The 26,055-nt window shown below is 40.3% G+C and overlaps 1 protein-coding gene across 3 annotated transcripts in view; it reads left to right on the top strand.

Moving 5' to 3' along the window:
• The window catches only part of PEPD (peptidase D), a 219,259-nt gene that overhangs the window by 169,114 nt on the left and 24,090 nt on the right, over window positions 1-26,055 (top strand). For all 3 annotated transcript variants that reach the window (XM_019492941.2, XM_006274303.4, XM_019492940.1), the window contains 2 exons: window positions 2,905-3,053; window positions 22,064-22,248. In XM_019492941.2, the coding sequence (XP_019348486.1) occupies window positions 2,905-3,053; window positions 22,064-22,248 (334 nt within the window). The remainder of the gene's footprint in view (window positions 1-2,904; window positions 3,054-22,063; window positions 22,249-26,055) is intronic.

Genomic DNA, 26,055 nt, shown 5'->3' with positions numbered 1-26,055 from the left:
ACTTTTATGTAGAAGCTGTTCTGTCCAGTAGAAATGAGCCTGAACTATGAGCCAGACTTCACCACTGTTGAGGTGAAGTGGTAATCTTTCAGTTTGGTTTTGCTACATCTGTAATGATGGCAGGTTTTGGTATTTAGAAAAGCCCATTTAACTATAATGTGTGGGACCGACTTTTTGTCTGTCTTGTCTCTTGTGTGGTTTTCTAATTTTTCAAGAAATATATTTCTGTTTATAACATTGCAGTCTGTATTCTTAAACATGGGTGGATTCAAGATTTTGTGACCATTTGAAAACAGCAGTGGGGACTTTATAAAAAAAAAAAAATCCCAAATAAGTTAAGAATCCCATCCCCCTCCCCCGCGCACCTGTCCCTTCTCAGCAGCATGTTCTCTTCCCTCTCATTCTCTCCCCCGCCCCCGCCTCGGTCTCTCCCCCACTGCTGCCGCTGTCCCAGACTGATGCAGGGGACCCATTCCAGCTGAGCTTAGCAGAGGGGACAGGAATAGCAGCTGCAACAGCAGGGGCCATGATTTAGCTGTGCAAAGTTTCCCTGAAGAGCAGTAAAAATAAAACATGTCTTAGAACGTTTCATAAGACCCTGTAAGCAGCTCCACATGGGTAACCCTTTGGGTCCAAGAAAAGCCACATTTATTTCCATGGGACCCTGCCTGTATGGACATATGGACATACAGGTTTATCCTCACAAAGCAAATGTCAGATGCAGGGTGAGATGGATAGTATTTTTCTCAAGGGACTTCCTTTGAGGAATAGTGTGTGTGTGTTCATAGATCCTATCAAACAGGTCTTGATCTGCTTGGGCACTATTGTTATTTAATTTTTTTTTAAATTATAATTGCCAACACGTATTCATGTTCAATTAGAATTCATTAATTAATTGGAGTATTATGTCAATCAGTGGAGCCCTAAGGTGCTTTATGGCATGAAATATGGGCAACTTATCTCACAGGCATGATTCTAAAGATTTGATATAGGGATTTGGGTTATTGCTTGTCTGCTTCAGTGTTTAGAGGGGACTTAAAGAAAAAATAAATGAGTCCTTTGCTCTTTAGCTTAAGATACATAAAGAGGGCCCAAACATATGTTTGTTCATATAGTCCTACTTGCTCATTCTTAAAAAAACAAACAAACAAAAAAACCCAGGCAAGTGGGTTATGATAAAAGTAATAAAACTGAGCAGTTGATTTTTTTTTAATTTTTTTTTTTGGTCAGCCTATTGAAAGTAGTGTGCTTTTGCTGTTGTTAAAGCTTACTTTACTCAAATGCCTGTCAAGCATTTAGTAGGAAAGATCTTTTTTAAGAGCTTTTCTTGTCCCTTCCTGTTTACTCACTAATAGCTGAGCTCTCGCTTATTTCTGGGGCCTTCCATTTGGGTACCATTATCTGAAACTGCAAATAAGACGTGAAATTTTAAATATCAAAAACTATCAGGGAAAAAAACTTTTAATTGGAATCTTTTTTATACATCATAAAGACTCAAAGGGCAAAACTCTTTGCATTTGGACTTATTAATTTATGGTGTTTTTCATAAGTGGCAAGACTCATTTTGACTTCCAGGATATCACAATTGTTGTCTTCTAAAATTATAAACTCAAATGCGTAGTTGGTCATATTCATAAGAGCTTCAGAATAGATATTGAAAGGAGAATTGTTATTGTGTAATGAAAAATACTAATTTCAACTATAATTATTGTACTGAAACCTAGCTCAAGCTGGTGCATTGGTTTCTTTCAGCTGTGGAAATCGGTATATAATGTCTTTCCCTTGCAGTCTATTTCTTCTCTCCTGGTATTCAAGTGTGACTGACTGGTTTTGTAGACTGTGAAATTTGAAATGATTCCCCTCCCACCCCCAACTTATATGCATTGGTACTATCTTAATTTTATTATAGCAGCTTTCTGTATTTAAGAGGGAGAGGGAGGATTAGTTTAGTGATATTGGATAAGTATATCCTAAAGGAATGTTAGTATCTTGGATAATAATAATATCTAAACCTTTAACATCTGAGGAGCTAATTTATCAAAGGAAGTTAGTATGATGATCCCGATTTTTGGGGGGAGCCAAAGCTAAATATAACATACTGGTGATTACTAGATGAATTCCTAGCTCTATTGAAATCAGTAGGAATATTTTGGTTGACTTCAGTTTGATCTGTAATTCACCCTCAGTGTGAAGAATGTAGACTCAAGGCATATAATAAAAATGTGGGCTTGCATATTAAAAATATTAATTAAACTGAATTCCATTTTTTAAACAGCCAAAAAGCTCTGCTTTTACTCTGTGAATTGACTATGAAACTTCAGTGAAAGATAATTCAGTAACATTAGACCAGAACATCTAGAAGTCCTAAAATTCATAATTTTTAAGATAGTAATCGTTGCATAGGAACAGTCTGAAGGTCTGAATCAGGGGAGATGTATGACCATGACACATTACATCTTTGGCAGTATATCTTCATATTTGGAGATTTTCTAGAAGTGGTTGGATAAGCATTGATCAGGAATCATCTAGACACAGCTATACCTGTGATTTACTGTAGGTGGTTCCCATAATTGTGGGCTTCGCTGGCTGCCACATCTGGCCGGGAAGGAATTTTTTTTGCCCGTCTGCAGCTGCATCAGTCAGGATTTTCTGGGAGCTTTTTCTTTCTTTAGAAATAGGTTTTCTGTAGAAATGGGTTGGTTGCAAATACCCATTTATGAAGAAATATTGAGCAACTGCAGCTCATGTCAATAAAGTCACAATACAGTGCTTTGTTGATAGTAGTGATTTTGGCCTCCTGCCAGTATAGACCTGATCAAAATCAAGAAGCTAAAAATATGTTTGTTTGTTGGATCTACTGCTTCCCTGGATTTCAGTCTTCATGTTTCTTTCCTTACTTTTCAGCTTATTTGACATGGGTGGAGAATATTACTGTTATGGTTCTGACATTACCTGCACATTCCCAGCAAATGGAAAGTTCACTCCTGACCAGAGGGCCATCTATGAAGCAGTGCTTAAGTCTTCTCGGGCTGTCATGAAAGCAGTCAGACCAGGTAAAAGATTAGTACAAGTCAACAAAAAATGACAAGCTTAATGGCAGCATTCAAGTTGTCAGAACAATTACACTTGAACATAAGAAATTGTTGGAAGGAGCAAGAAAATGGTCAACAAGTACATTTCATCAAACTAAAACCGTTATGATGAGTTCTATTGGCAAGCTGAAATGGTTTCTAGTGGAACATAGACATAATTGCCTGCACACATACAATTCATTTGTACAAGTATTGTCAAAAACTAAGACTGAGAAACTACTATAGTATTAATAAGTTGTGAGGGTTTTTTTCAAGTCTATTTGAGGTGTTAGTTATGCCAGTTTTTATATTGGCAACATTCTCAGGTGGGGTTTAGTTGTAATTACAGACTCTAGAATCAAGTAATACAGTTTTGATTCCATATTTAAGCTTATTTCAAATATTTCCTCTTTATTCATGAATTAAGTGGAAAACTTTGAACAAGCAAGTGCAATGATGTGTGCATATTAGAAGGACTCCTAATTAACTTTAAAAAGCATTAAGAAGCACGCTACTGGATACTGTGCAATATGTCCTTTATTATTTGCAAGCCAGTTTATCAAGTCAGCTGCATGTTTTTCATAAAGTAGCTGTATGAAGTAATAACAGAAAGAACATTGCAATGACTGTTTTCTTTTTCTATCATTCTGTTTTATTCAGTGCAGCAAATTAATGTTTTTAAAACTAACTACCGTGGTGACCTTGAGTATTTTATTGGTGAAGGTACTTTAATATTTCTTGGTATGAGTAATAGATCAGTTTTGTAGAAAATGTACTTAATACGTGGTACATTTGTCCTTTAAATTTACCTTAGTAGCTTCTAGCCATCAAATCTTGAATGTGCAAGCTTTTCAGACTTCTAGTTAGAACACATGCAGTTTCCTTGTCATACAAGCTAGCATCAGCACTGTACCCCCAGATAGCTTGGAGTGGAACCTTCAATCCCAAGATTATTTGACTATGAAGCCTTGGTGTTTGCCATTTTAATAATGATACAGTCTTTGAACTCAGTAGACAGCCTCTAATAGTACTTTTTACTTTAACAAATAGTAGCATGAGTTAAAGATTTCTGAAAACAATAGCAAAAAGGGTATACAGCTAGGTTTGGGAAGTTGCCTTGGCTGCTAGCAAGCTTTCAAAATAAATCTGAATAATGTTAATGAAATGTTTGAGTTCACATCATCAGTGTTCATACTGAAAAGGTCATATTGCTTCCATTATCCTCCTCTGGTTAGAGGTGTGATACAGACATGCATTCTACATTTTTGAGCTGGGAATAACAGAGAGAGAACACACTGAGCACGTTGAATGCATGGGTCGATGGCAGGTTTTAGATTTTGTAGTGAATGTGTGCCAGCATATTAAAGTGCAGACCTTTTGTACCCACAGCTGTGATCACGGGAAGTGTGTGTATCAATGTCCAGAATCTTCCAGTGTGTGGATAACATTAAGCAGATGTATATAGTTAATGCATTCTGTGTCCTTTGCAGCTCCGGACCTACTCTGTCTTTTTCAGATTCTTTGAATAATTTATCAAACATGACTGACATGGTTATTGGCATTTCTAATTTGCCAAACAAACAATTTTAACCTCTTTTAAGTATAGGGTAAGGAAAAGAAGATGCAATACTTTCTGTAATTTTTTTTAACAATACGACAATTTTCACAACTTTGTCAAATAAGTCAATTTTGATCCCCCAGCAATTCCTTTTCAATTGCTCTCCACTGATTTCAATGGAAACACTGATAACCGTTTGATCATATTTTTGAATGAAACTGTAGAAGATAAATGGAAATATGCAGAAATCAGGGGGAGAGAAGGCTACCTTCTGAGAAGTGTACTGCCAGCTCTGTGAGCTTTAGATCATTTTTGTTTGTTTTACTGTATTCTAATCATGTGCCATCTCACCTATAGTTAAGTAAATGAGATGAAATTGGTATGGTCTGGTATTTCTCAAGACACTGTTTTTGTGAACAGAACTTCAATGCTAGAATAGGAAGTGTCATCTTGTGACTCAGTTAGGGCCCCAAAGTACTTCTGTGCTTTTCTGTTTGCGGTAAATCTTTCTGCACAGGTTTATTGTTACTGTTGTTAAAAAAAGAGGAGATAATTGCTTTCTGAGAGCCAAACTGAGGCCCACACACTGTCACTGGGCTGTGCTTGACTACAAAAATTCTCATTGACCAAAATATCACAATTTGATCCTAGGGAAATGTATTGCTGTCACAGGAAGAGAGAAGAAATGTGGTACCTCTCAAATGCTATCTCTTCTCACAGCCTAAAAAAAATAAGCATTTTAGCTTTACCTGTTAGAAAACAGAAGGGCAAAATTGTGATAAAGTATGCAAAATGCAAATGGTCCAGGGGCTGGGGGACATGACTTATGAGAAGTGGCTGAGGGAACTGGCCTTATTTAGTCTGCGGATGAAAAGACTGAGGCGGGGATTTAATAGCAGCCTTTAACTAGCTGAAAGGTGGTTCAAAGAAGGATGGAACTAGACTGTTTTCAGTGTTGGCAGATGACAAAATAAGAAGCAATGGTCTCAAGTTGCAGCAATGGAAATTTAGGTTGGATATTAGGAAAAACTTTTCCTAGCACTTTTCCTAGTGGTGAAGCACTGGAATGGCTTACCTAGAGAGGTAGTGGACTCTCCATCCTTGGAGGTTTTTAAGACCTGGTTAAGACAAAGCCCTGTCTAGTTGGGCATGGTCTTGCCTTGAGCAAGGGGTTGGACTAGATGACATTCTGAGGTCCCTTCCAACCCTAATTTTCTATGATTCTATGAATATATGTTTTATACATCTTTTATGCACCCACCAGGTGGTAGCTTCTGCCTCTAGCTGTCAGGATGGAGATTTATAATTTACAGTTTGTTTTTCATTTACATTAAAAGGTTAAAGGTCAGCGCTTTTTGCTGACTTTCTGCATAAATACGCATCATGTTCTTCTCTCACATTTTGGATTTGTAACTAAGGTTTACTCTGCAGGGTTTGGGGTTCTTTATCAAGGATCTCAGCCACAAATATTGCTGCAAGAATTCACCAAGTGACAGTAATCAGTAAAATTCTTTGCCAGAACTTTTGAGAATGGAAAATGGAGCATGTTATTAAATAGTGAGGCCTGCATCATGTTTTCCCCTTCCCATTAACCTAAAAATATTCAAAGAATTGTGTAAAATAATTACAGTTTCACAAAAGGATTCTGCTTCTGTCACCATTAAAGAACTCCTGCATTGTTGAAGAAATACATTCTGAGGGATAAAAATGAGAATGTAACCTATTACTACTAATAAAAATCTGGGTATATAAATCTGACAAGCTGCTTAGTGTCAGGGTACTTAAGTGTACTTCTAGTCTTCCATTGATAAGCTAGATGAATTTTTGTCAGTTACTTACCTTCTATGTGTTTTGGTTTTCCTATCTATAAAGTGGGATTTAGATAGCTTTGAATAGCATTTTAGCATCCTTTTATGAAAGGATACAGTACAGATGCTAGGCATTGTTCCAATAGTGGACAAAATTGTAGTAATAGGGCAATTACTATAGGATCCAGGTTTCCCTCACTTTATGCTGTATGTGCGTTCCTGGAAAACAGCGCATAACTTGAATTTTCATAAAGGGAGCCCACTTTACAATGTAACAAATAGTGATATGTTCCAAGACCTCGACTGTACTGACCCCCAGTCCCATTTCTATCCCTTTTTACAAGGCAATTTTGGTACTCACTGATAGCAGACAGTACACACAAGCACAGGGCACTATCATAATGGGGATGGCAACTACAGAAGCAAGCACATGTTGCAGACAATGAGCGAAGAGCACAGATCCACACAGGAGACTATATTTTGGTGCGCGTCACTCCCACAGTGCACCGCACAAAGCCAGTGACTGCAGGCTTCCATCACACTGATTGCATAAGAGTGAATTTACCTTGCATATAACACATTTTTGGTATAAAAAGGGTCATCGCATAAGAGTGAATTTGCATATACAGAACCTGCATAAAGCGAAGGAAACCTGTAATATGTTTTACAAGGGTATAGTAAATGATTGCACCTGCAGCCTTTCAGATGGTTGGTGAAGCTCTGCTTTAGATCATTATATTGAATATTTTGGAAGATGTTAAAGAATCCACAACTACAAGCTAAATCCCAGTTCACAAGGATGCTGTGCTAGGAACATTGCAGTGTTTTAAATATTTTATTCATTTGAGAGAGTGGTGCTTTTTTTTAGTTCCTGTCTTCCAACTTAAGACCTTAGGATTAATGTTCTAGATCAGTGGTGCTCAACATTTTTTCCCCAGCGGGCCAGATTGGCAGAGCTTGATCCGTTTGCTGGCCAGATCCAGCTAGTGTAGTCCTGATCTGGTGTCTGGGATGGGCACAGCAGGCACCATTTGACCACACAGAGGGTGGCAGGGGACAGGCCAGTCCCAACACAGCCCTGCAGAAAAAAGGAGCTAACCCCTGCCCTGCAGGGGGGAAGAGGACATGGCCTGGCTCAACCTGGCCTTATGGAGAGGGAAGAGAACATGGCCAGGTCCCAACCCAGCCCCACAGAGAGGGAAGGGGGCAAGATCCAGAAGTGGGAGGATAAGGCGGCATGTGGCCTGGCCCTGCAGGGAAAGGGGGTATAGTTTGGCTGCAACCGGCAACACAGGGATTGGGTTTTAGGTATTTGGCAAGGGCGAGGGTGGTCATATTAATGGCCACTGCTCCCCCACTGCTAAATTTCTAGACCTATAGGGAGCCCTGTGGGCCACTTGTAATGACTCCATGACCTGCATTTGCCCACAGGCCAGAGGTTGAGCACACCTGTTCTAGATCAGTGATTCTCAACCAAGTTGGCACGACGCTCTGTGGTGCTATAAGATCCTTTTAAGGACTATCACTGTGAAGTATGCAAACACCTACACAAATTCACAAGATAAGCCCAGATTTAGAACAGGAATCTGCAGTGTGTTCAAAACTTTCTGACCTATTGAAACCCTTATGTCAGTTCTTGGCAACAAAAGAATTGCTCTTATTTTTTTCATAGTGAAAACTAAGAGCTGGCATTTTCTGAGAGATGCCTAGCTTCTAATGAAAGGGTGTCTTGAGTCTATAAGAGGTTGAGAACCATTGTTCTAGGTAATGGGATATACAATATACTTTTCATTGTCATCACTTTGATGTTGAATCTGCAGTAAGGTCAGTGGGGAAAAAAACTGCTTTGTATAGCATCCCAAGCATTTATGTTCAGATTTGTGCATTTAAAAAAAAATTACTGCTGTTTTTATCTCCATCCAGCTCTAAATTTTAGTTTCCTGATTACTGTATTACCTGAAGGGACTGAAACGCCTTTTTCAAAAAGGTCCATTTTCCTAAATTCCAATTTAAAAAAGACCTCTTTGTCTACTGAACTAAAAGGAAAAGCTAAGTAAGGCCAACCTGGCAACTCTTCAGTTCCCTATCTCTACATTTATATAATTTAACAAGCTTTTATATCCCAAGTCCCCAGTGAACTGAAATTGCAGGCAGACATCAGCTGGACAGCTGGGAGTATTTGTTGATTGATGTTGTTTGTTTCAATAACATATGAGAAATATGAAATTGTTCCAAATATGCTCAGAAGTTGTTGTTCACCAAGCCATTTTACATGCAATGTGAAAACTTTTCTCCTAAATGACATTGTTTTTACAGAGCTACAGCATAGCATTTGCATGTCTGGACTTTTTGAAAGTTGGAGTTGACATTTAGGGGTGCATGCCTATCCTTTGAGTCTAAATTGTCTATCTGAGACACCTTTCTTTTAACTATCCAAGTGGACTTGGGAATATCTCTTCCTCAGCAAGTCTGACTCTTTTATGATGGGAGCTGTTGGGGAATGTCTTGAAAGGAATACCTCTCACAATCAGACCTTCAGTAACAAATAGGCACTGAGATTTTCACTCTAGGTCAGGGAATTTATTTAGTACTTTGACCTTATATAATCTTTCAAGAAAGCTCTGTGTGACCTCAAGAGCTGAAGGTCCATTCACTTGATTCTCGAACCCTTTTTCATGGCTGAAAGGGATTATCTTTTCATTACAAATTGTCATAGGCAATATGACTGCTGTGTAATTCCTGAACAGACAATGTGGGCACATTCCTTCTTTCAGAAGGCAAAACACTGCATTCAAAACATGTAACCCCATGAAGGCCCCTAATCAACTTTAATTATTAATCCTATGTATTATAGTAATGCCTAAAGATGGAAGAATGGGGCTCCCTTGTGCTAGGTTCCCTACAGTCACAAAGTAGTAGACAGTCTCTGCCCTGAAAAACTTGCAACCAAAAAAGACAAAATGAAAATAGGGGAAAAGTAAAGGGTGTAACAGAGCAGAAGAGTGACCAGTGTGATGACATCAAAGGTCATCTCAGTTTTTATTATTTTAAGGTGAGTTTACTTAAGATGGGCAAAGCTGGATGGGAGAACACAGTAGAAGGAAAAGGTGGATATGAAGGGAAGCTGAGATTAAGACACAGGCTATAAATAGACATCACCACATGAAGTGGATTAGTTGTGCCAGGTTGATCAGTGGGCAGGACAATGGGTAGTGTGTCCCCTGCTTACAGGGACACACCATGGAGATTCCCAGGGGTGCATTTCTCTAAGAGGGGAAAGCTGGGAAGGTGCTTCCAGGGCCTGAGGGGCCCATCCTGGGTGCGCAGGAGTGCCTGCCTGGGGCATCTGGAGAATCCCACTGTATCCTTTCTAAAAAATGTCCAGTGGCTCTACTTCATCTTGGACCCCAGTTGTGTTGGATGTGGCAAGGAGTTCCACATGTTGGATGTTTACTATCTCATTTTAGATAGCTTTTTTTAAAGATTCAGTTGGAAAGGGCTCCTTGAGATCTCAGTTGGAACTAAATGGATCTCATTAACTAAACTTATGAAAGGTTCTTTCACCCGGAGGGGGTTTGCCCACTAAAGGATCTCTGATGGAAAGCCTTGAAGCCAGAGCGTGTTCATGTGGTGCATTGGTCATTGCTGTAGCTGTTCCAGCTGGCTGGGAGTATCTGGTTGGTTCATCTCTGCAACTGCCTTCCTGGGTTCCAGGTTGTCTAGAGTGTGTTAGAGGAGGCTGGGCTTCCTGCAAAGTTTCTCGTCCAGAGGGGAAGATGTGTAGGGGCAAGCATGTCCCCAACTGGGTCTAATTTTATCTTCCACTCCCACCCTTCTTTCCTGTCTCACTACGTCTTTAATGCAGCAGTTCATGCTATAGTGTGCCCTTATCTGAAAGCTTTAGAGCAGATGCTTGGAGCCTTTTGACACATTCAGAAATCACTTGGTACTACTAATTTCAAGAAAGCAGTTCTTTAAAAACTGTTTAACTGGCAGGACACACATATTCCAGGCAATATTTTTCTCAATAATGACTCAACAAAATACCTCTCCCCTTCCTTTCCCTGCAATCACTTCCCCTTCTTATTCCACTTAGCTTCCTCCCTGCTTAGAAGCTCAGGTCTGAAGTGGAGATAAGGAACTGAAAGGGCGTGGGTCGTATTTGTTGGACGTGGATTCTTGCCTGGGTTTTGTGACCGAATAGTAGGGCATGTGATTCCTATGGCCCTCTGGAGGCTGTTAAGTGCTCTTGTGAACAGTAAGCCCTGTGTTATACAAAGCTGTATAGAAAATGCTTTTTACTGTAAAAATCAACTTGATTATTTTGACGTGTCAATGCGGTTTCCTTTTTTCTTGTCTGTTTTTAATTCAAGTATGCTCCAAAAGAAGAAGAGTGGAGAATTTTGTTCAGTATAGATAGTAATAAGACCAGGACTTAATCTAAATAGTTTAAGGACTTGTTAGCAGGCATTAATAGTTACAGAATTTGATGTAGCATATTATATTATTGATGGCTTTTTCTCCATGTTATTAACTTGACCACATTCACTCTGGGGAATGTGCAAATTTGGCAATTGCAGGGTCAAAGATTGCTTATTAAACTCTTCTCCTGAAGCGCGAGGCTCTATATTTCACAAGAGTTCATTATTATATTTATATACTATATATTTTCTTGTGGAACCATGTTTATCATTGTATGTACTCTGCTATAAAGGAACAAATTATATTCACAAAAAATATCCTAGGTTAGGAAACCTCCTTATTCATAAATGCTATTCTCTCCAAATTACGCTTATTAATGTTTCTCTCATTCACTACTTGATACATTTTTTTCCTAATTATATTAATTAACTTATATTTTGGATAGTCCAGAATTGCACCACATTATATGTGCATGCTAGCATGTTTTAGTTGTGCTATTTAAGGACATTATTTTAAATAAGTTTTTTTTAAAGAACCACCATAGTTTTTTCATGCCCTAAATTGGATCTTTTGACAATAGCCATGCAGAGGAGCTGGGAAGTCATAGTGTTATCAATACAGAATTATTCCAGATCAGATTTTCATATATCCTTGTGAAGGTGTGCAAAACGGTAGTCCGCTGTGATATTTCAAACAAGAGAATATTTCTTAGACCTAGAACATTAACGACTTAAATTGAGGATTTTGTATTGATTCTCCTAAAGAATCAGTGCCTTCAAGGGCATATTATAACTAGTGCTGATATTTATGAATCCTAATAAATTACAAGACAACATCTGCCTATGTTGGACTGTGCTATTGGGTTAAAAACTCATGGAATGTGCGTTTTGTCAATAGCATATTTACTTGAATGTAAGACAAGGTTTCCCTCCACCCCCAATAAACATGGAGGAAAAAACCCCTCATCTTATGTTTGCGTGGGGAGGTGCAGGTGGCTGCGGTAGCTCTGACTCTGGCCCTGAGTCAGGGTTGGGGCCTGAGTCAGACACACTACAGCTCTTTCCTTTCACTTACTCTCTGCAGTTTCTGCCACCCACCCCCTTCCCTCCCCCTTGTTCTCAAGTTCGCAGCTTTGCTCCAGCTCGGGCTGGTGTCTCTCCCAATTGGGGAGCACATAAACTCCCACCCCTGCCTGCCCAGTCATCCGCATCCACACTGCTGCATTGCCTTCCTTGCCCATCAGTAGCACTGACACCACTGCATGGCTGGGTAAGGGATGAGTTTCCATATACTATGCTCTGGGACAGAGCAGCCTGAGCAGTGTCTGCGGGGGAAGAGGGGAAGAGGCAGAGATTGGGGAGTTGGTAGGGAAGAGGCAGAGAATGCGGGGAGTAGGAGGGCAGAGGTAGGGAGTGGGGGGAGGGACAGAGGCTGTGAGGTGGAAGGGGGCAGGGGAGCAGGAAGGCTGCAGGGGAGAGGAAGGGGGGGGGAGCAGAGGTGAAGGGGGCCACCCAACGCCTTCCAGCCACTGCTTTCCCTGCTGTAGCAGTGGGGCAGGGAGTCGAGACAACCCCCCAACACTTAAATTCTATACCTGGAAAATTATAACAAAATTATAAATTTTCTGTATCCAGAATCTAATTATTGAGTGGGTCATCATATATTCAAGTAAATACGGCACATACAGAAGCAGCTATATATAGTCCACGGCTGCCTCAAGTTAAATTGTGGACCACCAGCTTCCAGTCAGGGTTTCTGGGCTCCCTTCCCCTCTGACTTCCCCTTCCCTGCCCAAGGAGTGGCGGGGGGGAGTACAGCACAACTCAGTCCATAGCACTAGGGAAGCCCATGGCCCAGGGTGCCTGAAAGGTGCAGTGCAGTGGGGGAACCTGTGACTGGGACGATTCGGGTGATGTGGGGTTCTGGGGCATGTTGAAAGGGGTGGGGGGTGGGCCTTTCAGTCTGCGGCCTCATGGGGCTGTCAGCCCTCACTTGTGCAGCCCATGTGGTGTGCATCCCCTGACCACTTAGAAGTCGGACAGCCCTGATATAGTCTGTTCCCTGGTGAGTTGTCTCTCTCTCTCTCCCTGCTGGTAGGATAGCATTAATACAGTATTCTTAAACTAGTAGCCCTCTGATCACCAGAAGTGCCAGTTTTCTGTGAGTGACCCATGAAAGGTGTTGGAGCCTGATATTGTAACTTCAATTATTACTGTTCAGCAGTATAAACTCTTTGCCAAGGAAGGGGAGCTGGAGAAGTAGGAGGCAGATGATGCTATAAGGTTTCAGAGCAAGTGACAGTAAATAGTGAATGGGTAATTTAAAGGATTTTTAAAATCATTAAAAGTTTGTGAATGAATACAGGTCCTATTGTTCTGATGTAAAAATGGCATTAATTACACAGCCTAATTTTCCAGAATTAGGTTATATGAGGAGGTGGAAGAAAAGAGCAGTGTTTTCTGTCAAATTCAGCAGATCCTTCAGTCCCTCAGTGGAAGAAATAATCTGTTGCAATGCAAGATTTCAGATCGAGTCTTGCACTGCAAACCCCTCTGGGCACTGTTCTTTCTGTTGTATGTAACTAATACACCGAAGTTGACCCATGTATACAGTGACTGCTGCAGCATCAGGCACAAAACTAACACAAAGCGTTACCAAATCTACAGAACAGGGAGCTTCAGAAAAAAAGCCATTCTGGTCTTTAAGGTCGATAGAACAACATAATGCTATAGATAGAGTAACATGATGCTTGAGCGAATTCATGTGCTTAAGTTTAAGTATATAAATATCTATTTATTGCTTATTTTTAGGTGATTATTGTAATTTATTATCATCTGGGAACCCAAGGGGGAGCCATGTGATGTGATTTATTTGGATTTTCAAAAAGCTTTTGACAAGGTTCCTCACCAAAGACTTTAAAAAAAATTGAGTTGCCACAAGTGTTGGAGGGATGGTTTATTTTTTGAATGAGAGGTGGTTAAAAGATAAGAAATAAAGGATACATCTAAATGGTCACTTTTCAGGGTAGAGGGAGGTCAAAAGTAGGGCCCCACAGAGACCTGTCCTGGGCCCAGTTTCGTTCAACATTTTCATTATTGACCTGGAAATGGCATACATGATGAAATAGCCAATCTTGCAGATGATACTAAATTGTTTTGGGTAATCAAATCCCAATCTGACAGAGAAGAGCTGCAGAAATATCTGACCAAGGTGAGTGAGTGGGCAAAAGAATTGGCAGATGAACTTCAATGTCACTAAGTGTAAAGTAATGCACTTGGGGGGATAAATAACCTCAACTATACATCCACAATGCTGGGTTCCAAACTAGCTATTATGACTGAGCAAAGAGAATTTGAAGTCATTGTAAAAAGTTCTCTACAAACATCCACTCAATGTGCAATGGCAACCAAAAAGACCATAAGACATTGGATATCATTAAGGAGGGAATTGAAAACAAAATGGAGATCCCTTCATGCCGCTGTACAGTTCTAGTCTCCACATTGCAAAAAGGATGTAGTAGAATTAGAAAAAGTACAGAGAAGGACAACCAAAATGATCAGGAGTATGGAGCAGTTGCCATACCAAGAGGGTTCTTTAGTATGGAAAGGAGAAAGCTGAGGGGAGATATAATAGATAACTAAAAATTTGTGGAGAGCATGGACAAAGTAACTAAGGGACTGTTATTCACCAAGTTTCAAAATAGTAAAATTAAAGGGCACCCACTAAAATGAAGAGAAGATTTAAAACAGAAGAAAGTTCTTTTTTACTATTTAAATTCTGGAACTCACTTTAACAGGAGGCCGTAGAGGCAGATAGTACAGCCAGGTTCAAAAAGGGACTAGACAGATTTGTACACGATAGATCAACTATTTTGTTTAATAGTTTTAATAGGAGATTTTTCCTCTGGCATCTCCAAGCCAGTGATGATGGATACCAGGGATGGTAATGAATAGGGAATAGATCACTCCAGATATATGATTCAATGCTGTCCCTGTACAGCATCCATTCCTACCACTGATGGAGACCGGATACTAGGCTAGGAGGACCCTTGGTCTGACCAAGTATGGCACTTCTTAGCTAGAAAACTGAATATAAAAATAGTTGCTGGTGGGCTAGGAGGGAGCTATACAAATTTAGATTATGACAGTTTTCCTTCTTGTAATGAGCATAATCATCCTGTATAAACTTTCAAAGTGGATATGGTAAGCATTTTTAGGGACCTTTTGGCTTTCATGTCTGCTGTGTTTGTTATGTGTCTGGCATATCTTGGCATGTTCCAGGATTCCCTAACCGAGACAAGGATTGCATAGTTTGTCTGCATTTTAGTGACACTGCTGGGCTGTTGGACCTTTTGCCTTTGTTTGCATATGCTTAGAAATTAAATATTGCCCAGCCTTAATGCAATTTGGAGAGAAATTGGCATAACTTTACCACAGTATTTTTGTAAGTATTGTGACAGTTGCACTGTGCAAAAAACCCCCCAAACTTGAACCATTTGTGGTTTAGTGATTATCATAGTATAACCACAAAACAGCATAACTAGCAGCCAAAAAAATTGCTGTTGGAGTCCTGTGGAGAAAGCTTTTCAGCAAGAAGTGACTAATCATCAAACACTAATCACAAATTATTTGTGTGTGCTACTGTACCTTCATTACAAGTTATACCAGGCTATAAACATCTGGGAATAATCTCAAATTACTTGAATGAACAGATAAGTAAAGGAACAGTGGCTTAAGAACAACTCTAGTGTGGTATTTTTCTGCGGTCCTCCTTTAAGAAGAGTAACAGGGATCCTGCCTTTTAGAACTGTCACTTGCAAAATATATCTCATGAAATGTTAGGGATTTTATCTTATTTCCAGTTGCATTAAATTCAATGTTTTCCTTTCCCTGACCCCCAGTTTTTTTTTCACCCCAAGTCAGTGGCCTCTTCATATAATGTTTTGAAACCATGGTTCCCAAAGTTTTGGTCCTCAAGGGCTGGTCAAAGGGGCAGTCTTGGATAGTTGGCCTTATCAGAGTGGCTTGCGGGCTGCATTTGGCCTGCAGGGCACACTTTGGGAACCCGTCCTTTAAGCTTTCCAAAATTCAAGTGAATAACAAGATTACTAATGAGTTTGGGAAATGGAGAATTATAAATAATTTTCAAAAAGCTCAGACTATTTATTTTGTCTATTTGCACCTGTCACTATAACATTTAAACACAACATTGAATTTCAGGTTATTGCCATAAGTTGTTTTTTTTTAAATACATTATACCGGGGGAGGGGTTAGATGTGTTAATTCTACTGATTATGCCATTTTTAAACACCTTCTAACTCACTCGCATACAAGTGTGTTATACTGTCAGCATAGTAGCTGCCTCAAAAAATCTTTTTTTCTATTCATGTCCTGTCACACACTGTTACCAGTCTGGTCATTATTATGCCATTCAGTGTGCCTCTTTAACGCTCTTTTATAGTTCTATTGCATGTTTCACCATAATATGATAACATGGTTCACTGTAAAAGGTGTTTTCTATCCTGGCCTCTTGCCAATGCACATCCTGGATGGCAGCAAACCAATCAGAATTTAATGAGCCTTGGTAACTGGACTATAGTGAGGAGCTCAGTCATTGGTTCACTGACCTGCATTACACAGTATCTCGTTTGGCAGTGAATGAAGAATGGAGCAGACACATCATCAGCAGATTTTCCTGAGTGCAGACTTCTCTTGGTACTAGCTTTCAAAGTCCAAGGACACCCAATCTAGCTTTTTAAACCCAATCTGTCAGTGGGGTATAATTAGCTTATAAATTGGTTTAAAGATAATAATTGAACTAATCTTTCTACACAAAAAAGCATGTTGGCAATGACTATATACTTCTCACCAGCTGAAAAATAATAGCTCTGAATAATAAAAATCAGTTAAATGTTTTAGTGAGTGACTGGTGAGTGTAAAGCTAATATAACATAGTATTGCAATATAATCAACAGTTATTTCACTATTATATTTCCACTAATAAGTGTAAGTATTGTGGTAGGCTCTTCTTGTATATAGTTAAAAAAATACTGCCTTTGTTTTTTTGCTTTAGAAAATTATACGTTTAGCAGTTCAGAGCATTTCAGAAAGCTGTCTACCATGACAACAGTTAATCAGAACAATTGAGCTGCATGAACATCAAATAGCTTTGGTGAATGATTTTCTATCCAGAAGTTTTTCGTTCTCCTTTGGGGTTTTGTTACACCTGGGTATTTATCTAGTTGGACTGAATGTCCCTGAACCACATACAGAAGCAGTTAGAGAGCTCCACAGCTACTGCAAGTTGGAGAGGCACCTTTTATTTATTTTTAATTTAGGGATATTTCTTAGTTCAAAATTTCCCAGGATCTATCTGAGCAGAATGTAGATGTCTCCCTGCTTTTCTAAATGTTGCGAGATGCATATATCTCCAGCTGTTTCGTCTGCATCATCCTGTGGCAATACAGGAGCAGTAAAACCGCTCCAACTGTATCCCTGCTTCAAAAAGGGTCAAAACTGGGGTGATTTAACTCACTTGAATAACTACAAGGTCATACAGAGGTCATAACACCTGATGAATGCTCCCAAGAAGCAGTTTCCCCTCCACTTTTAAAGCAGCTAAAATGTATGTCTGCCCATTCCCCTAGACGAAGGGTCAGCAGTATTTTTGAGAAGCAGGCTGGAATAACCTAGCTTGGGTCCACAGTGGGCTGGCACTAATTTCCGGCCGCCAGTGCCATCACTTTTCCCATTGCCCAGCCATGAGGTGGCAAGGGTGAAGTGGCCCACTGCCTGGCCACAGCACAATGCACGCAAAGCCCACACTGCCAGAAATTACCTCTGCTCCTTAGCCAGATTGAATGGTTTCACTGGCTGTAGGTTGCTGGCCCTTCCCCTAGCCTGTTGTCATACTGCTGTAATGTGAAAAAAGGTTACAGGCAAGAGTGCGTATGTAACAGGAAGAGTTGACAGCTTCTGTACATGAAGGCCAGGGGCTTCAGGTGTATCTGCTCATTAACAAAAAGTATTGTAAGGACCCATATGTTACCTAGTCACTCAGAAGCCCAGATTTGTACAGATGATGATATTATAAAGAAACAAATACAATCCTATTTTGACTGAACAGTTATATCTGCATTCACATGCCTTTGTGGAATGCATGTTTTCAGTGTTTATCATAATCTAGAAGTACAAACTTATACATGCATTTCTGTTCTCTCAGGCTTGAATTTGTACTTTTGCCTTCTTCCTTGAGTAGACTGCATGCTCAGGTGTTTCAACAAAATTAATGCTAAGAACTTAAAAATAGATCCACTATCCTTTATCAAATTCCTGTTTAAAAAAATCTGTTTGCACCATATTAGCAAAGCTTATCTCCAGCATGACAATCAGTTCATATCTAGCAAGACGGTGACTTCAGCATTTTTTTAATCCAAGAGCAGCAAGTTCATTCTACTTAGTCAAGTGTCTCCCTTTGGCTCAAAAATACTAGTATTTGACCTTACTACGCCAGTAATTCATGCATAGGTTATGCTGTGCAATAGACAGCAAAGGTCTTAAAACTTTCCTGTCTCTCAAGAAAATAGATATTTAACGGGTAAAAGAACCACTTTATTAAAATAATTTAAAATATTTTACAACATGAAACATAGATTTTATATTATGACTTTTCAGGCAACAGCATCAAACAGGGGCTTCAGGTGTATCAAACAAAATAGAAAGGACAAGCACCATAATGGCAAACAGAGCCTACGTGAACAAGCAAACCCACTCGTCTTCACGTTTTTTGAACATTTATATTTTACTACTTATCTGCTGGCAAAATTATGCATGTAGCATTTAAAACTGTGCCTTTGGCAGTACTTTGATTTTCCTATATCCAGTGCTTTGCAAGTACTGTTTATAGCTATAGGAGTATGATTCGGAGAACTGAATCTGTAATGTTTCTCTCATGTGACAAAACTAACACAAAATTGGTTGGGGCAGTCAGGAATGGTTCACATTCTTTTTTGTTTTTTCACTCTCAGTTCTGAATACTATGATTGCTTTGGCCTCTCTCTCAAAGGCTGCTGCAGTGTCCATCCAACTTTATCTTTTCTTTAAGGAGCGTTCAGGTTTGAAGCTTTGGTTGTCTTCCATCTCTAGTTACAGGAATAGAAATTAAGAGTATATACTTGTGAGAAATAAGGATGAACATAAAATACCAAGAATTCCTAAGGGAAATAAACAATGAAATTCATTCTCACCAAAAAAGGGGGTCCAGAACGCATTTCATAAGGCTCAGATGCGACGTGGAGCTAAACACTTGGACTTGGAGCTAAACAGAAAAACACTTTTTAATTTGGCTTAAATAAAGGTGGTTCACTGTATTAAACTTTATTTCGCATTTCATAGTAGCACTAGAACTTTCTGTGTCACTTTGAAATGATGTTACTTTGATTCTTGTAGTTGCTTAGCCACCTCACCAAGACACAGTCATAGCTTGATTTAAGAGGTTATATCTGCTGAGGAAAGAAACTGAGATTAGGACTCAGGTTTGCATGATATTTAGTACACTTATATGAGAGAGATTTCTACTTGCCTTGTTTTCACAAGATCGTGGCTTCCTAACATCAAATATTTTATAAGTGAGAAATTTAGTCAACTTATACCCATCATGCAGGGACCAGGCTGTGTGGCACCTTGAAAGTGAGGGTAAGTATAGGGGTGTAGGTTGTATAGCACATTTGATGTGATAGAGAAGGGGGAGCTAGAAGAGAGGTACAAAGAGGGACTGATAAGGTCAAAGCAGTCAAACAGCTTTATGAATCAATATGAATGAGTTGAGATTTCAGTTGTCAAGGCCTTAGAAACACTGAAGTAAGAGACATGAGATAACAAGAGACTAGATTACACTTTCAGCATTATGGATGGAGGGCAAGGATGCACTGCAGGACTGCAAGAAATCTGAGAGACTTAGACCTAGACTTTCAAGAAGGCTTGAATCTGGGTCCAAGTCAAATACAACTCCTAAGCTATGAATTTGATTGAGTGAGACATTCTCATCAATAATGAACAAGAAGAGAGATGGGAACAGAAAGATTTAAGTAGTCTGTTTTAGTCTTGTTGATCTTTAGCCAATGACTGGATGTCAGAGAAAAACGGGCCTGCCATTTTAGTTTGGGCAGGGGGAAATGGATCTGGAATAGAAGAAAGGTAGATCAATACACTGTCTGTATGGAGATGGCAGCTGAATGTGTGTATGAAATTATCCACAGTTAAAGCAGAAGAAGGGAAAGGGACCAAGCACGGAGCTCTTTGTAGGGTGGATGAGTAGGGACCACTGAAGGGCAAACTGAATGAGCAATAAAAGGCATAGGAGGAGAGCCAAGAGAGGACAGAGACATGGGAGCCAAGGGGCCAAGTGATTTTAAAAAATGAACACAGTGGATCATTTTAGGCAGCAGTTAGAGTTGAGGAGGACAGAAGACTGAAGTGTTTGTTTGTCCTAGGATTTTAGCTGAGGAGAAGTCATTAGTCTTACCTTTGGTAAGAGTAGTTTCAGTTGAGTGGCTGGCATGGAAGCCAAATTGGGAGTTACACATAGGAAGCCAATACTCCTATAGTTTCCATGTAAAGAGAAAAACAGACCCCGTGCACTAATCTGAGGGTAACAGTGGTGCGGTTTAGCATGGAATAGACATGGAATCTGTTATAAAGTGACCATGAAATAACCCCAGAGCAACTTAAAGAATTGAGCGTTGCAGTGTAACACACCTGAAAAGAACACAACACCTGAAGAAAGATTTTAAACACTGGTAATTTAAAGTTAGCTCTAGAAAGAGAAGCAATTTTAATTGTATTTATTCTTGTATTTAATTGTATTTATTCTTATTGGAAAAATATTCATTTTAAAAGAGCGAAAATCAGAAACATGTTGTGAATGGAGAGATTCAAACATACAGCCATGTTTTAAGGTGCATTTTTACCTACATACACAGGTCTAAAAACAAGGCACTCATCACAAAAGCTGGTGTGTCACCTAAGTTGGGTCAGTGAATCAGCTGAGCAGTTCATGTCATTGGAAACTTTGAGATGTATTGATTCATGTCTGAGCAGTTTGTAAAAGTGAACCGATCCAATGGCTGCAGACATGTTCACCACTGCTCTGTATTCTGCTTGTGACCTTTATTCTAGAGATGTGCAATGAGCCTGAGCTTTATTGGAGCCCTGCTGTGGGACTGATGTATTTCACACTTGGAAATTCCAATACATTTAGCAAATAGTGCTACTGTAATTATAACATGACATTAATGTGAACAAGACCCCAAAGCTGTGTTCCACAGAGGTAAAGCAAACAAAAGTTGATGGGGTTTTTTGGACTTAAACACTGCTGATTTGTGTATAATTGTGCCAGATTTGAACAAGGAAAATATTCTTTACTGCACCTTAGCCCTAGTTGTCTTAGTTCTGCAGCTGCTTTCCTGATGATGACTCAGACCCTTGGTGAGTTAATTAAGCCAGTATTCTGTTACCAACAAAAGGAGAGTTTCCCCCCCCCCCCCCCCAGTAGTTTGTCAAACAGTACAGCATACAAAAATAATAGAAATGTAATATGTCCTGGCAGTCTATTTATAGTTACCAGCAGTATTTTGTAATACTGTTTTAGTACTGGAGGACTTCAGATTTACACAGCCCATTTGCAGGGGAAAAGAACAAGGGAACCGTTAATTTTTGGAAAACATTTTTGCTAAAAAGGGACAAGCTGTAAATCTTGTACGTACATAGAAAAAGTGGCAGCTGTTTTGAATGTCTTAACTGGGCATGTTCACCATTAGGCAGTGATAGGCTTATTAATATTTTATATTCAGCATTGCAAATTGAGTAGGTGTGTGTTACCCAGAGATGGTCCTTCTGAAAACTCACAGGCGTATTAACATTCGTGCATAAATGCATACACAGACAAGGTTATTTTATTCAAGTCTCGGTTCCAGAATATTGCACTTATTTTCTTGTTCACAGGCTGCCATTTTTTCATGTCCACATACAGTTCATTTCAACTTGAAGTATTTTTGTGCTTGAATGCTCTGTCCACAGTTTTGTTTATTCAGTGAGCAAAGGGCAGTAGGTATATACATATTTCTTATTCTTTTCTGAATGTTTTCTTAAAAAACATTTAACTCTGTTAACAACAGTTAACTCAGCGACTTGTTTCTGCTCTCTAAGGGGTCGCCTGGCCTGATATGCACCGTCTGGCTGACAGAGTCCATCTGGAGGAACTGACTAAAATTGGCATTCTGCAAGGCAATGTAGATGACATGGTGAAGGTTCATCTGGGTGCAATATTTATGCCACACGGGCTTGGACATCTACTTGGAATTGATGTGCATGATGTTGGAGGCTACCCAGAGGTTAGTGCTAATACATTCCTGATTGCTTTGCAGTTTAACCCTTCAAAATGAAATAGGCATTTCTTAGTGTCACAGTCATTTGAATCTTTTCAGTGTATGAACTGATCTGTGTTTATTTATTTTCTGATGTGGGTTTCCATGCAGTGTTCTCAAATGAAATGACTATGTCAATTAATAAACAAATTGCTCGTACGCATGCTGATGCGAGCGGGCAGGGATTCTTACTATTCATAATGTTTGGATGAGTTGAATAAGGTAGTGTGCTCTTGTTTTTAGATGGTCCATTTTCTCCATTTATTTATGTAGGAGTAGCATCTGCAATGGGTTGGCCTGTGTGTGTACAAACACATCAGGTAATTTCCTGACTCAAAACTTATACAGGTTTTCTCACTTTATACTGTACATGCATTCCTGGAAAATGGCGCATAACTCGAATTTTCATAAAGGGAACCCACCTTACAATGTAACAGCTAGGGATACTTCAACTGTACTGAGCCCCAGACCCATTTCTACCACTTTTACAAGATAATTCTGGTACTCACCAACAGCAGACAGTACACGCAAGCACAGGGTGGTGGTGAATGTTACCATAATGGGGACAGCAACTACAGAAACACGTGTCGCAGACAACAAGTGACGAGCACAGATCCACACAGGAGACTATATTTTGGTGCGCATCACTCCCACAATGCACCACACAAAGCAGCTGACTGTGGGCTTCCACCACACCAATCGCATAAGAGTGAATTTACCTTGAATATAACAGATTTTTGGTATAAAAAGGGTCATTGCATAAGAGTGCATTTGCACGTACAGAACCCACATAAAGCGAGGGAAACCTGTACTCTTGAAAGAGAAAACAAGCTGGAAGGAGGGACAAAGGAGCACAGCATGGTTAGGGTGACAGTTGTAATGTGGCTTGCCTAGGTCCAGGCAACATGCTGGTGGGGAGAAAGAGAAGATTGTTGGAGTAAGAAAATAGAGAGGAGAAAAGAAAAAAAATTGCCTGAGATAGAGGTGGAAATAGAGACACATGGCTACAAGCGGCGGACAGAGTTAGGCTGGGCAGCTGGAGGCATTGCTGTCAATGAAAGGGAGAGGAGTAAAGGGGTGCTAACACAACAGCAGGGATGGATCCAGGAATGGTGCAGCAGCATGGTCTCACTCCCCCGTGGCTTTGTGCCACATGTGCAGTGAGCTCTCAGCTCCACATGTTACTGCAGCTCCTGCTAGGAGCACCGCATGTGCTGTAAGCTCTAAGAGCTCTCTGCTGGTTGACGCAGGCTCTACCTAGAGTCCCTGCTTCTTTTTGTTTTTTCCCTCTGGCCTGCTTACCACCTCCTCCTCTCTCACCCACTCTTTCCTCCCCCTGCCTCTCCCCAGCTCAGCAGCAGGGGAAAGGAGAGGGAGAGCAGCCAGCAGCGACGTGCAGTCCCTGCTTCCATGCAGCTCCTAAGGCTCTGCACTGCTGCTGTTCATCCCATCTCCTGCTTTCCCTGATGTAGAATTGTGGGATGGGGAAATGGAAAGAGTGAAAAGCAACAAGCTCCAGAGCTGCTTGAAAGCAGGGACCCTGCACCAGTGAGCTCAGAGATCACATGCAGAGCTCTAGCAGGAGCCGCTGAAAGCTCAGTGGTATTGTGGAACATGTGCAATAAGCTTCTCTTGCATGACTGCAATCCTGGATGCACCCATGTAGAACAGCAGGACCTTTTAGTTCCTCCTCTTTTTAGTGCAAGGCATACTCTAAAGCATAGACCCTGGGTCCTGCAAAATCTCTGAGCAGGTGGAAATCCCTTCTTCCCTTCACTTCTATTGATGCACACTAATGCCTTCTGAGCACTCTTAACATGGTGTATGCAGAAGTGCATGTTTGAGAATGTGCAGCAGTCAGAATGGAAAACCCTCCCGTCATTTTATCTATAGATTTGCTCAATACCAAGACTATCACCCAGGACCTTTACATCAGAAAGCATTAGCCTCAAGAGAAATGGTTTTTTGAAGTGAGCCATTGGATTCTAGTTCCACAAGGAGCTGAGGAGGGAAATGAAAGCCTGATAAGTTGCTGAATGAGCCAACAAAGGTGTATGAATGCCTGGTACTTGAACTTCCTGGGGAAAATAATTATTTCCCTGTGAATGCCCCTGTGAAAAATGCATGGTTTGTAAACAGATCCCCTGTAACGTTTTCTAGAAGCCTTCTTAGGGGATGGACATTTTGCAAAAGGAAGGAGGGAGATAAGGCTCTCCCAAATATCTGCCCCACAAGGTTTTTTCTCTGGTCAGTCTGGGTCCACCACATACACTGGCCATTATGGGAGTTAGTCGGGGTCTACACAGACAACAGTTGTTCTGGTAACAAAGACTACCAAGACAAGCTGCAGTTTTCTGCATGTTTCCATAGTCAGACAAGTACAGCAAAACTGCTCCAACTTTAACCATGTGTAACTGGGGCCAGTTAAGGCAGTTTAGCTCAGCGTTTCTCAAACCATGGGCCACAACCTAAAAGTGGGTCCCAAGAATGTATGAAAGGGTCACGAACAAACTTTAGAAATGGATCAAGAAACTTTAAAAATGGATTCTTCTTTGAAGGAGAAACGTGGGAAATGGTGGCTTTTCTCTCGCAGGCTGGCAGTAGCAGCCTGCAAGGGGCTGCTTGGGGCTCCCCATGCCCCACACCTGCCCTAACCCCCCACACCCACCCTCTCCCCCAAATACTGGGGGGGTTCAGGCCTGGGGGCAGGAGGCAGCAGGTTGGGAGTGAGGGGCACTGGGTCAGGACTGGCCATCAATGTTTACAAATGGGTCCTAGTACAAAAAAGGTTGAGAACCACTGGTTTAGCTCACTTCTATCACTGCAGCATCATGCAGATGTGTTTTCCCTCCCATATTTCAAGCAGCGAAAGGGTATGTTTGTCCATACTAGTGTGTTGACCAGCAGCTGCCATAGAAAAAAAATAGGGCCTGTGTCCTCCATGACCCTTCACAAACTTTCAGAGCTAAACACATGACGTAGGTGCCTGTGCTACAGCAGCTGCGGCAAGCTGGTTTCCATAGGCCTCTTTCCAAACCCAGCCTTTCTCTAGGGCAGTCTGGTTGCTATCAAAATATTTCACTCTATTCTTTTCATACTTACTTTAAACAAAACAAATTTGTGCATTTCAAATTTGAAGGGCACATTTTTATAAGAAAAATTAGGTGAACCTAAAACAATTGGTTGGTAAATGTGTGGGCCATCTTGAGCACAGGTCTTAGTTATCCCACAGCTCTTAATGCAACTGAAAGGGTATAACCATGGGTTTGTGCTACACAGGCACTGGCAGTAGGGTTCTGGTGTGAATATATATCCGTTCCTGTGCAGGAAGCTTTGCTTTCTTGGTTTACTCTTTGCTTGTCATATATCATTATATTCAGCCCAATTAATAGAAGCATACTGAAGAATTTTCTTGATCTTAAGAGCAAGCGGGATGTGCAGCTTCATCTCATTCCTAAAAGATCAACAGTAGATGGCTTAAGGCAGGGCTAAAACAAATGAACAGAAATAAGGATAATAAAATACAAAAAGGTATTAAATGAAAATTAAGGTGAGATACTTAAGTAACCAGTTAATCAGTGTGAAACCTGGCTACCATATTTACTTGACTAGAAGACAGCCCAGACTACAAAATGACCCTCCAATAAGATTCTATATATGGATTCCATATATGGAAACTAGATTCTATATATGGAAAATTTATAAATTGGTTATAATTTTCCAGGTATAGAATCTAATTATTGGAGGTTTACCTTGAATTTGTTCCCCTCCCAC

The sequence above is a fragment of the Alligator mississippiensis genome, chromosome 10 (genome assembly GCF_030867095.1).
Source record: "Alligator mississippiensis isolate rAllMis1 chromosome 10, rAllMis1, whole genome shotgun sequence".
In the NCBI taxonomy this organism is placed as follows: domain Eukaryota; kingdom Metazoa; phylum Chordata; order Crocodylia; family Alligatoridae; genus Alligator; species Alligator mississippiensis.
Note: the sequence above shows the minus strand (reverse complement) of the source record. Positions and strands in the feature narration are given on the sequence as shown.